Here is a 14852-nt window from a genome sequence, read left to right as displayed (position 1 = left end):
TTTTTCCGGAGTACTACATAAATCTTGTATTCAGAAAGCTATATTTTTTAGAATAGAATAGAATAGAATTTATTGTTGTAGTAACATGAAAAAAACAAGACATATCCACTATTTGGTTTCGATTGTCCAAAATATGGCACGTCTTCTAAAAGATAACCACCCCTAAAATGTGTCTTTTTCTTTATATAATAAAACATTTTTAATGGCTGATTTGAAATATTACTATATAATAACAGTTAAAATATGTAATTTTGTTCAAAATAACTTAAAAAATCTGATTTTTTTTTTGTTTTAGATCCCACCAAGACTTACCACAATTTAAAAAATGTGTCGTTTAACCAAAGCAAACTAATGGATTGAGTGATTTTGTACAAAATTACCTGGCAAGCTCAATCAAGTTAATCCAAACAATGTCCATTATCTATTTTCTCCCTAATTTTGGTTATTTTTCATAATGGACTATTTCATTTTTAACTGTGTTCATATTGATTACATTTATATTTTACAACTATTGATAACTAGTAAATATAGAACATGAAATGTATTAGTCCTTTCAAAAGACACATTTTCAGTTTAACGTCTTCAAATGTTTAAAGCTGCTTTAACTCAAGTGGCAAAATAGCTTTATATTTTTACTGCTAAGTAAAAGTTGTAACACAGTGTTAAATAACAAATAAGTAAAGTTGCTTTGACTTAAGTGCTAAAGTAGGTTTAAAATGTACTTGTTGAGTCAAAGTTTAGACTTACATTTAAGTTAAAGCTTAGAAGCTGAAAAATTTGCCAAAGCAGCTTTCAAATATTATCTTTCTTGACAGTGGTAATCTGTTTGAAATATTAATGAAATCATTTAATTTATAGAATTATTGTGTTACTACAACTTCGTTACTCTGAGTTTAATCATTCATGCTGCTTTATCTCAAGTAATAAAGCAGCTTTAAAGCTTTAACTTTTGAGATAAAGCTTCCAGGTACTCCATTATGTTCTGTTTTAAAATAAAATAAGAAATACGGATCCATGTTCATTTTGTCATGATTAATGATGTGACTCAGCTGTGCCCGCTCATTTGGCGCCAGCTGTCACGGGTTCTGATTGGCTCCCTGTCAGTATTTCAACCCAGTCGTGTCTGTCCCCTTTTGTCAGTCCGTCTGCGAACCTCATGAACTCTAGGCAAGCCTTTTTCGACCCTGACTCCCACCTGTCCCGTTTTTTGCTCCCGTCTGTCCCCGACTTCGACACGTTTTCGATCCTGACCACGTCTGCTCTCCCGTCCGGGCTTTCAACCTCTTTTTGTCCCTGACTAGTTCTTCTCTCTTATTCTGGCTTACGACTCGCTTCCCAACCTGACCACGTTTTTGCTTTCCTGTCCTGGCTACGGACCCGCTTTTTCTGTCCCTGACACTGACATCGCTCGCCACAAAAGCTCCACTTCCGCGTACCAGAGCGACTTGCTTCCCGCGTGCAGCGAACACCGAATCGTGGGCACAGCCCTGTCTCTTTCCTCCAATAAAACTTGTGAGAAACGCAAGTGGGTCCTGTTTCCGCTCTGGTCCTGAAACATTTATTCATTCACTTTGCAGCCGATTGCCCATCACAGCTGACTTTGGGGAGTGGGCAGGAGACACCCTGGACTGGTTTATACTTTATAGTTTTGCGATAGTCCTATCTTTTGAGCTAATGCTTTACCCTTGAAGGCAGTAATACGAAATACCAACGCAAATATAAACAAAGACCTTTTAATAGGCAAGTAAGACCTGATTAGCGCATTGATTTGTATTTATTGTACATTCTGTCTGTCAATACGTTAATTAGTTTATATCAGAGGCCATTGAGTGCGGCAGTTTTCAGGAGCAATTGGCTGTTTTCAAAATAAAACTCACCGCTAAACCAGGATTATGTTAATAAAACAACGTCTAAGCGGCTTAAATGTGAATCAGTAACAGTGATGGTAAAACAATTATAACAGCACATTTGAATAGACTCAGTAAACACAAAAAAAGAAAGCGTTATTTATTATAATTTAGTTTTCATTGAGCTTGTGTGTTCCTGTATCATGCTCCCTCAGGCAAACTTCTTATCGATTTAAAAGGAGTTAAATAAATTGAATCAAAAGTTAATCGATGCAATAATGAGAAATGAGATGCTGCGCTACGCTGATGGCACACTTCTTGTGCTGAGCTAGCAGCGCGAGCTCGGGAAGCAAGCCACATGCATCCTCTTTGATTTCCTGCTCTGGCGTAAAATGATCGCTGAGTGCTGAAATTTGAAAAAGGGGGACCGGAACTTTTCTGGTAGTCGGTCCAGTTAACGTTGGCTACTGCGTATAAGATGTCATCCAAATTTTGGAGTCCCATTTTCCCGCTTTGTTTAATTAATTCATACTTGATAAAGGCCTCAAGTAAATTTCAATCAATTTGTACTTTGTTCTGTGTTTCACGTAATCAGACACTATATGAGCACTTCAAAGAGATATTGTGATTATTTAGCAGACAACAATACTGATTTTAATATAAAACGAAAATACATGATCTATCAAATATATATGTGCATTTTTTAAAACACTCCTAGTTCGAGAAAAAATTCACGTAACATGATCCTCATCTAAAGGGAGCTAATATATTTGTCCTTCATCTTGCCCTAAAATCTGGAAAAGGCGGCGCAAAAAATAAGACGTTAAATAGTGCGTTTTGGTCACTTTAAGCTTCTATAGCTTGTTTTCTTCCTTTTGCTTTTATTAGCACTGCTATTATGTTGCACTGCACCATACTGCAATGCCTAGTGGTCAAATAATAGCTGCTGCCGATTAAACAACGGCTTTGAGTAAATCTTATTCAAATAGTGTTTTGTGTTTCACATCAAACCATACACCATATAATGCATTTACATATGAATGCCAAAGTTTAAAAGTAAAAACAGAGCTCTGAAAATTGAACCCAAAACATGATTTTATTACACATATACATACATATACATCCATTCACCAGTCACCTCTTTTTCATAACTCACCTCCACCTCTTAGGACATATCTTACGTAAATTTAACATTTTTTCCACTGATTTGCTGATTGCACCCAACTCTACACCCAATAACACACGTTCAGTCACTCTACTCCCCGCTTCTGGAACTTACTACCACCTGTCTACGGAATCCTGTCACCCTGTCCATCGTCGAATACAGACTCAAAACCCACCGCTTCAGGCTTGCTTAGCCATCATAAACTACCTCACCTGCTCCCTTACCCCTGCTTTTAACTGAACTTGGTTTTATTTTTTGTCTTTATTGCCTGTTTGTTGTATTCTGGTTTTTGTTGCTATCACTGTTTTACATTCTGTTTACAGACAACCTTGGTTGTCCTGAAAGGTGCTTTGAAATAAGATGTATTATCATAATAATAATTATTATAATTATAATTATAATTGTAATAATAATCAGAATAAATAATAATAATTATCGTTATCATTGCATACATTAGTCGCAGAAACTAGCCGCAGACACAAGCATCAGCTGTAACACGAAGACTACAGAGTACGAGATTTTTTTTACATCAAATAAAGATGCAAGCTGCATCCCAATTTGTCAAAAGATTTCAGAATTCCTAGTTTATGACACAGGGAATTAAACACTTTTTGCTGCCTTGATTGAACGGATTCTGATATTGCCAGAGAGAAATGTGAATTCTGTTTTAATGTTGTGTTCTTGCAGTTTGAGAGGTGGCCTGTTATGTTTTGATGGTGTAAAACCTAATGCGGAGAAGCAGAAACTGAGGCATGGGTGCTCAAAATAAGGATAGTATTAATAGCAAAACCAGGAACGAATTGACAAACAAACAAACAAGGAGGCACAGAACTGTGAAATGTCCAAACAAAACAAAACCAGACGTGGTCCAAACCAGAAAAAAAAGACCAAAATGGAAATGGAGATGCAAACAACAAAGTAACAAACAAAGAAAGGATCAGGACTACTAACAAACTGTCGGAAGAAGAAACAACAAACAAAACAGAAAAAAAAATGGCGTCACATTGGAAATGCTATGACCCGACGCAGTGTGCTGTCCATGCAGTCAACATAAAGGCCTATGACAATTCGGGATAGGTATGTGAAGATTGGGCTTAGGTGTGTCTTGCTCCACACCTGGTTGGCCCTCTCTGGGAGAAGGTGGCATGCCGGATCCTAACATGACATCCTAATGTTTGTTTTAGACTTTCTGTGAAAAAAACAAGTATTTGGGGTCAGAACCAAAGGGGGTATATTAAATCCCCATTACATACTCTTTGACTCCTCTAGTTTTAATTCTGTTAAGTGAATTAAAATGACGCTTTTTCCAGTTAATTCGTCTCAAAGTCTATAAAAACTGCATAAATCATAAGGATCAACTCTGCCAGAGTCAGTAAAAACCTGGACTTTTCACTTGGAATGTCATTCTAAATAAAAACTGCACTTTCTTTCCACCAGGAGAAGATAGTTTGGAGGCTCACGCAGAGACGCCCGGTAGTGAGTCAAGTAGAGAGAGCCAATCGTACCAGACATGCACCAGCAAAGTGCTGAAGGTTCTCGGTGGCTTGCTGATGGTGCTGTGCATTTCCTCCTCCTGGGTGGGTACCACTCAGGTGGTCAAGCTGACCTTCCAGTCATTCTCCTGTCCTTTCTTCATATCCTGGTTCAGCAGCAACTGGAATATCCTCTTCTTTCCTATTTATTACTCTGGGCTTGTGGTGATCACAAGGGAGAAGCAGACGCCCATTCAGAAATTCAGGTAATGTGTCTCACATCAAACCATTGGATTGATTTGCACAGAGCTTTAGAATATACTGTATGCCTGTCTATTTTGCTAGGGAGTGCAGTAAGCTTTTTGGCGAAGAAGGGATGACTCTGAAGCTTTTTGTGAAGAGAACAGCACCCTTCTCCATTCTGTGGACACTGACCAATTACTTGTACCTTTTGGCCTTGAAAAAGCTGACTGCCACTGATGTCTCTGCACTCTACTGCTGCCACAAGGCCTTTGTCTTTCTCCTGTCCTGGATTGTCCTCAAGGACCGTTTCATGGGTGTCAGGGTATGTGTATTAGGAACGTATTTTAAGGATTTTACGCCAAACAGAAAAACATTGAGCGATAGATAAACAGACAGACGTACAAAAATATTGTATATTTTCTGATTGATGAGGAAAAATATAGAACAATAAAAAAAATAATGAAAATATATAAAATATGCAAAATGATGACAGAATACTACTCAAAGAGGATTTTTAAAAAAATTTTACAATATATTTTTCATTATGAAGATATATTTTCAAGACGTTTTGAGCGAAAACACTGAGGAAATGTTTCAAGAAGATGTTTTGGAAACCGTTGGGAAATAAGTAAAATCATATGAAAGACGAGCAGTTATCAGCCAAAAAACCTAAAACATTTTACACTAAATATTATTGTTGTTTTTTGTCTTTTGCTATCTTTTTCCTCAATGTGCTAGATTCAGTTTTTGGAATGTAAAATTACACGACTTGAAGAAAATATACTCTTTGATAATATTAAAGAGAATAAAGAATAAAAACAATACGCTTACATGCAAATTGTTTTTGTTTTACTATTTTGCTCTATTTCCTTAAAGCTAAAATATTAGATATTTTGAGCTGCATTAACAAAAAGAGAATAAGTAGCAAAAGTACCCTTAGCAAAAATTTCCCAGCAGAAATTTTATTTTACTTATTTATTCATTAATGTTTTCCTCATTTTACTATGAATTTCCATGTATTTTAACTGGACTCTTTGTGGTGTGGAGCTGCTAGAGTTGAAGACAATATACTGAAAAAAAGGAAAAACAAATACTTAAAGTGAGGAAAATTATTTGCCAACAGAAAAAAAAAATCTTTAAAATATTTCATTTCTTGTTTCACAATATTTTTTACTTGAATGTGTTCCACATTGAATAGTATGCTCCTTTGTTCAGATTGTCGCTGCCATCATGGCCATCACAGGAATCGTCATGATGGCGTACGCTGATGGTTTCCACGGCGATTCCTTTGTGGGTGTAGCGCTAGCTGTGGGCTCAGCATCGACCTCAGCTCTTTACAAAGTGAGGCCACCTAAAACACAAACATATCAATGTTCCTGTAAGTCCAAAAATCTGATGTTCACCATGACAACCATTCCCAATACCCAGGTACTTTTCAAGATGTTCCTGGGAAGTGCCAGTCTCGGCGAAGTGGCTCATTTCCTTTCCACCATGGGCTTCTTCAACCTCATCTTCATCTCCTGTGTGCCACTCATCCTTTATTTCACCAAGGTGGAGCAATGGGGGTCTCTCTCGTCACTGCCCTGGGGTTACATGTGTGGCTTGGCGGGATTGTGGCTAGGTAAGAACGCAAATACTGTACTGTATTTCTAGCACAGTAAGGCCTACCGGATTATAAGGCACACCCCCAAAAAATTGTCTTTTGGATATTTTGTTCATTTACAACAAGCATGAAATTGAGACTTCAGTAAGAGCTACTGCATATATTTACGCATAACTGATTAGATAATTTTATAAATGGTGGGGCTCTTTATAAACAATAAAATTGTAGAACATTGTTTGCAACGGGTTACAGCGGTGAGGGTGCAGACACTTTACCACTAAAAGCAACATTGTGAGTGACAGAAACAGAAAAAGTATTTCTACAAAATACTATACAATATATTTTACATACGTATACATATTAAACTGTAACATTATTGATGCACAGGTGAAGAAGTGGAGAGACTGTTGAACCAGAATGCAGAACAAAATGCACTGTACAAATCAATGTTCCTGGCACTATAAAAATTATGTGATAATGAGATAAGTTCTAATGCCTTTTCATATGTCATCAGTACTACTAGTTTATTAGTGTTAAAGTGTCAGTGGCCTTACTCTCGACATAGAATGGGTTGCAATTTCGACCAGCGATTATTATCGTTTAATCAATTCTTTGCTCATAGACAGCGGTATATTGTAATGCCTCGTATAGTAATGCCCACCTATGAATACTATATACATTTCCAATCTTGTGCACTTGGTTTTAATGCGCACTTTTACATTTCTGGCCAATTTGTGTTTTCTAGGTGTACCTTAGAGTCCGAAAAATACAGTACTTCCAATATTATAGGGCTGCAACTACAACATCCTTTATTTCTGTTTATTCTGTCTTCTTAGTGTTCAACATTTTGGTTCATGTCGGTGTGGTCCTGACATACCCAATTCTCATCTCCATAGGAACTCTACTCAGTGTACCAGGAAATGCAGGTGATCTTTCTTTGCGATCTAAATATTTTCTCAATTTAATCCATAACCAATATTTATTTTGTTTTATTTATTTAAATTACATCAATTATTAAATAAGGGACAATTTAATGAAGAACAGAAATAGGTTATACCGCATTATAGATATGAGCAAACAAGTGCAAAAGCAGCAATCTGTTGTTTATTGCGGGGTTACGTTTCAAAAAGAACCCGTGATGGGAGACATTCGTGAGGTAAAAACCTTTACCTTTTACAATTATAATAAAATTAAATACTATATTTTAAATTGAAACCAAAGAACAGTGTAGAAAGACAGGCAGCAGCTCCAGTACCACCTGTCTTTTTGTGCACAACACTGACTGAGGGTTTTACTTACGTACCAGGGCAGCAGAGTACAAAGACACAGAGTATCAAGTCAATCACATCGATGCTAATCCGCAATTTCATCACTCATCCGACTACTTCTCAAACACTTTTGTAATTAATCTCTATTTGTTTTTGTGGCCCGCCCGCTCCACTCCCTCCTCTCTTTGGTTCCTTATTGTAGCTGTAGATGTCCTCAAACACGAAGTGATCTTCAGCATGGTACGCCTTGCAGCCACGTGCATTATCTGCCTGGGTTTCTTGCTACTGCTGCTGCCGGAAGAATGGGACTCTGTCACGTTGCGTTTCCTGGCAAACATTGCTGATAAAAAGTCGGAGGACCACAGCGAGGAACTCACTGAGTCCAGCCTGCACACGAGAAGCCGCAGTCGAGCCAACGGTGCCGTCTCTCTTCCTTTAGTGTGATCAAAAGAAGACGCTGCCCACAGAGGAAGGGGAACCAAGAAAATTGATTGAAATGATTAGAAGTGACTGATTTTCAAAATGGATCAGAGTCACCTGGCTCACTGCTTAGGGGATATTTACAGTATTTATTTGTGTATAACGCACTTTTTTTCTAAAATAAAAAAGAACTCAAAGTATGGGTGCGCATCATTCTCAAGGTTTACCACATTTGTGACAAAAATAGCGATGATATTAACGCAAAACATTGGATGCAAAAGGAATTGAATCTGGATTGCAGCAGTGAGAGTGCGGAATTCTAAGCCCTGGACCACCAGAGGTTCAGGTAATACAGGAAAAGCCATTAGGTTTTATCACACATTTTAAGTCTACTTGAAAAGATTGAAGAAAACAGAAACATAAATAAACGGTGTATAAGAAGATGAATCGGACTTTAAAGGACATTCAATGAATATTTTGTATATTTTATTTTGGTATTCTGTTCATAGTTAATGAAATGAAATGAAATGAAATGAAATGAAATGAAATGAAATAAATTCACGTTATCAATGAATGATATTAATCATGGAGGCAAATATTCAATGTTTATCACTTAGAATGCCTAGAATAGAATTTATTGTCATTGACATAATTAACATTTGTCTCTGGTACCATGAATAAAAATAGTGTGACAATAAGATGATATATAATGCCTTTATAATGCCTTTTCATATGTCATCCAGTGGTTAGGATTCGTTACCATCACTGCTGCGATTCCAGTTGTATCTAACCACAAAGTCCGAGCTAAGAACAAGTGAAATAACATTTTATACCAATTTTAATAAAGAAAATTTGGGGTGTGCGTTATACACAAGTGCCAGTTATCCATAAATAAATATGGTTAGAATTAGCAAATGGAAATGGTAGAAAGTATTATTTACTTTCTGAATAAACCTGCCACACACTTCACACACCGACTGACCTGCAGAATGTATTCTGTGAATATAAACACTGGCAGGGACAGATTGGCTAGACTTATATGTATTTATATTTATTTCTTCATTTATTTAGAGAAGGACTAATACACATATTTATTTAAAATCTTACTAACAGAAATGACCTTTTAAAGAAAATAGATTGCCACTTAGCCTTTTCTTCTATATACGGATCTTTTCTTTGTTTTTCATGATAATTAAAAACAACATTGCTCACATCATATTTACTGGCAGTGATCAAAAGTCTAATCACAGCTCGATTGTATCTGGTTTTGGTCATGTGACATCTGCGAAGGAACTGTGATTCGTTGTTTTTTGAATATTGAGCAATTGTTAGGCCATTCTGATTGAACAATAAGTGCTAAAAAAGCTGCCTATAGAGAATTTCATAAACGTCGAATTTTGATGCTGATCCATCAAGGGAGGTTGTGGGAAAAGTTATTGTTTTTGCTCCAGCAAGACAAAAAAAGGAGGAGTCCAAAACTCCCTCGCCAATCGGTTCACTTTTCACAGTTGTGCAACTTAGGGATTAACATTGTGCATTGTTTTAAGTTTAAACTTTAGAAGACACTTAAAATAAAGAGAGAAGACTGGATTGACTGAATTTTAACTTGCAAAGAGGACCGGGAGAAGTACTCTGTGATAATTAAATTCCATCCCCTGCTAAAGCTCTCCTCCGAGCCCCCTCTTTGTATTAATTCTTTAAGGTTAGAAAAAATTGATTAGCCCTAAAGGGTGTGGTTATCAAAGAACAGCAACATGATTGGCTGATAGCTACAATGATGCGATAGCAAAAACAACGAACAAGAGTCTAAATAAGGAACCGGTATCCCATGAAGTCTCTTTTGCATTAGTTCAATAGTAACAAACATATCACAATGTGTTCCGCATAATAAGAATTTTTATTATTATTTGACATTGAGGGGGGTTATTCGTTAAAATTTAAAATAAAAGAACGTTTGAAACGGTACTTTTATTTGTCTAACAAATACATTCTTGAGCTTGTAAAAAAAAGTTTGTTCTTTGGTTTTAATGTATGATAGACTATTATAGACTATTAATTGTATAATAATTGCAAAAATATAAGGTTTTCTGCTTTACTAATATCACCCTTCATGGGTTCTTTTTCGGAAGATTAATTACTGTATAATTATTAATAATTTATGCTATTTTGAATTTAATCTTCTAACTACAATAACTGATTGTACTTTTTTTTCTACTTCTACTTCTATTTCTATTTTCTTTTGCGTGAATAACAAAAATATTTAATATGACCAAATGTATCTAAAAACTGCTGTATCATATAATTTATATTATATTCAATTCATATTAGTTATTATTTTTAAATTATTTTTCTAATGCCGATATCTTTATTATACCTTTTTTTTTTACTATAGTTTCGATTATTCGGTCAATTACAAAAGTAATAAAATCGAAATTATTAAATTTCTTCATGTCACAATGTTTAATTAGAAAATAAAATACCGTGAAATAGGACCAATAATTATTAAAATGAGCAATACAGCATATGGTTATATAAAAAGGAGCAGTAATAAAAACAGGGCAAAACTAACACAAAAATACACACGCACCCTCACCAAGACAATGAGAAAGATTTTAAAATACTGTATCAAATAAAGATTGTTAAAAACTAATGACATATATTTTTAAACAGTCTACTTCTAATTGAAATATTTTTTTTTCTGGCTGAGGTTTCGTACCTAAGTGAGCAGGATGTTTCTTGAAAAATGTGATGACAAAGAAGATTCTAATTTTCTATTTAAATAAAAAGGCAGTAAAGATAGATACAGTGGCTTGCGAAACTATTTGGCCCCCTTGAACTTTGTGACCTTATGCCACACTTCAGACTTCAAACATCAAGATATAAAACTGTAATTTCTTGTGAAGCATCAACAATAAGTGGGACAATATCTCATGTCAAGTCATTTTCTTTGCTACCAGAAGCATTACCTTTATTATATATTTATGTTGACCAGACAGTAATTCTTCTGGTAATTTTAAACTTTTTAACAAATAAAAAATCTAAATTACTTTCAGTGCAGCAATCGTTCAGTGAGGATCTCTGAATAATTCATTGTTGATATAAATGACTAACGATGATAAATGGAATCCACCTGTGTGGGATCAAGTCTCTGTATAAATGCACCTGCACTGTGATAGTCTCAGAGGTCTGTTTAAAGCGCAGAGAGCATCATGAAGAACGAGGAACAAACCAGGCAGGGCCGAGATACTGTTGTGGAGAAGTTTAAAGCTGGATTTGGATACAAAAAGATTTCCCAGGCTTTAAACACCTCAAGTAGCACTGTACAAGCAATAATATTGAAATGGAAGGAGTATCAGACCACTGCAAATTTACCAAGATCGGACTGTCCCCCTAAACTTTCAGCTCATACAAGGAGAAAACTGATCAGAGTTGCAGCCAAGAGGCCCATGATCACTCTGGATGAACTGCAGAGGTCAACAGTTGAGGTGAGAAAATCTGTCCGTAGGACAGCAATCAGTCGTATTCTGCACAAATCTGGCCTTTATGGAAGAATGGCAAGAAGCAGGCTATTTCTTAAAGATATCCATAAAATGTGTCGTTTAAAGTTTGCCACAAGCCACTTGGGAGACACACCAAACATGTGGAAGAAGGTGCTCTGGTCAGATGAGACCAAAATCGAACTTTTTGGCAACAATGCAAGACGTTATGTTTGGCGTAAAAGCAGCACAGCTCATCACCCTCAACACACCATCCCCACATTCAAACATGGTGGTGGCAGCATCATGGTGTGGGCCTGCTTTTCTTCAGCAGGGACAGGGAAGATGGTTAAAATAGATGGGAAGATGGATAGAGCCAAATATAGGACCATTCTGGAAGAAAACCTGATGGAGTCCTCAAAAGACCTGAGACTGGGACGGAGATTTGTCTTCCAACAAAACAATGATCCAAAACATAAAGCAAAAGCTACAATGGAATGGATCACCAAAAAAACATCAAGGTGTTAGAATGGCCAAGTCAATGTCCAGACCTCAATCCAATTGAGAATCTGTGGAAAAAACTGGAAACGAGTGTTCACAAACACTTTACATCCAACCTCAATGAGCTCGTTCAGTTTCTCGATGTGCAAAACCGATAGAGACACACCCCAAGCGGCTTGCAGCTGTAATCGCAGCAAAACGTGGCGCTACAAAGTATTAACTCAATGGGGCTGAATAATTTTGCACACCCACTTTTTCGTTTTTATTTGTTAAAAAAAGTTTAAAATATCCAATAAAGTGTGTTCCACTTCATGATTGTGTCCCACTCATTGTTGATTCTTCACAAGAAATGACAGTTATATATCCTGATGTTTGAAGTCTGAAATGTGGCAAAAGTATTTTCGCAACCCACTGTATATAAACAAACATATGTTGACATATGAAAAAATTATTTTAAAAAGTTTTGATTTCTATTTTGTCAATAATTTTTCTCCCCTTAACTGTATTTTCCCTATTTTTTTCTCAATGTTTGCAGCTCAACAATGCAAAAAAAGGTAATTTGAAAGAGAAAATATGGTAAAATTCAGAAACAGCAAAAAAAAAAAAAGAAAAAAAATGAGCAAAATTGTAATTCAACAGTGCTTAATTTGATCAAGTTAATTAACAACACAAATATTGCATTGATAGTTACAATAATATAAAAAAATGGAGCACTCAATATTTAATGCCAAAATACAGCGTGAAGGAAAATGAGTAGGGTGCACTGCATTGCAATTTATCACCTTCTTAAAATGCACACCATCTGTCATCATTTGTGCATGCCACTGAAAAATGGAAGGAAAAATAAGGAGAAAGCGGGGGGGCTAGGGGCCCCGGGGAGTGCTAAACTGCAGAGCAAAAAGCGTAAATGACTGGCATGTCTCTTTTACACACATACACAATTCTACACTACATTGCTTCTATGACAAAATGACTGAACTGAGACCTTTAATGATATGTTTACTTGTTTTACATCTACTCACTTTAAAACGAATAAACCAGAATAACTCAGGAGTCAGAATGCAATATTATGTTTTGGGGTTCATGGGAAATAAGACCTTTCTAAAGGGACTGCAATTACGACTCAAAAAGTTAGTCAAAAAAAAAAAGAAAAACATGAAATCCTCTCAAGGATATACTGTAAAATACTTAAGGACCTCCCGGAAGAGTTCCTCCAGAATCATCAGAATAAGAGTGGAACAAAAGCATAGATTAGTCTGTCAACATATATTCATGTTTTATTTCTTTGCATTTGTTGCTATGACGCTCAAGGGAACTTGAAATCCAAGAAAATAGAACATTTATCCTCTTCCTTCTTGCTCAAAGGGACATTGTGTATTATTTAGCGCCTCATAGTGGTTAAAAAAGCCTTCATTTGTTAATAGTGTTTTGAATAATAAGCAAAACAAGTGATCTACCACATAAAAAGGGGTTGCAATAATTGTCCGCCATCTTGCTGTTACGGGTACACCAAAGTTCCAAAAACCTTGCGAAAGGCAGGGCAAAACATGAGAAGGAAAATGGTGAATTTGGGTCACTCTTAGTCTCCGCAGTTTCTAATCCCCCTTGTGCTTTGTAGCACTCGTTTTCAGATGCCCTGCACAATACAGTGACATATAGTTGTCAGATATTACTCAGTGTCTCTAAACAAAAACTAGCCAACATCTCATCTCATCTCATCTCATCTCATCAGCTGCACCGCTTATCCTCAGTAGGGTCGCGGGGGTGCTGGAGCCCATCCCAGCAATCATCGGGCAGTGGGCACTGGTTGCCAGCCAATCGCAGGGCACACGGGGGCAGACAACTCACTCGCTAATTCACACCCAGGGACAATTTGGACCGGCCAATTCACCTGAAATGCATGTTTTTGGAATGTGGGAGGAAACCGGAGTGCCCGGAGGAAACCCACGCAAGCACGGGGAGAACATACAAACTCCGCACAGGAAGTCTGGAGCTGGATTTGAACCCACGCAGGAGGTTCCATGACATGAACTGTGCCGCACACGCGCTAACCACTGCGCTGCCGTGCTGCCCACTAGCCAACATATAAAAATAAAAAAAGATAATAAGGAATAACAAAAAACATTTTTTAAATTTACTATATTTTTAACTTGTCCCCCTTCTTTTCAGCATTTACATGCTTCCATTTGGTGATATTATTCACAAGTATAATATCAGTTTCCATTGCTATGCAGATGACACTCAACTACAGTATATCTTCCGATAGAGGAATCTGCCCCACTAAACTGTGGAATTTGTCACTTAACTTCTTGCAACTTAACTCTGAAAAGACCGAAATGTAGGTTATTGGTCCGTCTAAATGCCGTGACTTGATCACAAAAGCTGTTCTGAACATTGACAAATGTAATATCACTCGGAGTGACTCAATAAAAAATTTAAGTGTCATATTTGACCCCAATCTGTCTTTTCAAACACAAGTTAAGAATATTACTAGGACAGCTTTTTTTCCATCTTCGCAACATAGCTAAAATTCGCCCTATGCTGTCTCAGTTGGCTGCGTAGATTATAATTCATGCGTTTGTTACCTCCCGTCTCAATTACTGTAACGCACTACTCTTTGGTCTCCCGAAGTCCAAAATCAAGAGCCTTCAGCTGTTACAAAATCCTGCAGCGAGGCTTTTAACTAAGACAAGAAAGTTTGATCACATTACCCCGATTTTAGCTAACCTGCATTGGCTCCCTGTTAGCTTAAGATGTGATTTTATGGTTCTTTTGGTCGAATACAAAACCATGCATGGAGTTCCTCCCTCATATCTTTCAGATTTAATTTCACCCTATGTTCCGGTCCTGAGCCTTC

At 36.7% G+C, this 14852-nt stretch overlaps 1 protein-coding gene across 3 annotated transcripts in view; it reads left to right on the top strand.

Annotated features, from left to right (window-relative positions):
* slc35f4 (solute carrier family 35 member F4) overlaps nt 1–8523 on the top strand; it is a 32468-nt gene extending 23945 nt beyond the window's left edge. For 2 of the 3 annotated variants that reach the window (XM_088354380.1, XM_088354382.1), the window contains exons 2-7: nt 4450–4750; nt 4830–5049; nt 5943–6068; nt 6156–6348; nt 7167–7256; nt 7801–8523. In XM_088354380.1, coding sequence (XP_088210506.1) covers nt 4450–4750; nt 4830–5049; nt 5943–6068; nt 6156–6348; nt 7167–7256; nt 7801–8042 — 1172 coding nt within the window. In that variant the 3' untranslated portion in view covers nt 8043–8523. The remainder of the gene's footprint in view (nt 1–4449; nt 4751–4829; nt 5050–5942; nt 6069–6155; nt 6349–7166; nt 7257–7800) is intronic. The other variant, XM_088354381.1, reaches the window with a different exon arrangement.
* The last annotated feature ends 6329 nt before the right edge of the window (nt 8524–14852 follow it).

The sequence above is a fragment of the Urocampus carinirostris genome, chromosome 15 (assembly GCF_059441175.1).
Source record: "Urocampus carinirostris isolate Australia breed hairy pipefish chromosome 15, RoL_Ucar_1.0, whole genome shotgun sequence".
NCBI classification, from domain to species: domain Eukaryota; kingdom Metazoa; phylum Chordata; class Actinopteri; order Syngnathiformes; family Syngnathidae; genus Urocampus; species Urocampus carinirostris.
This window is presented reverse-complemented; position numbering and strand designations above follow the sequence as displayed.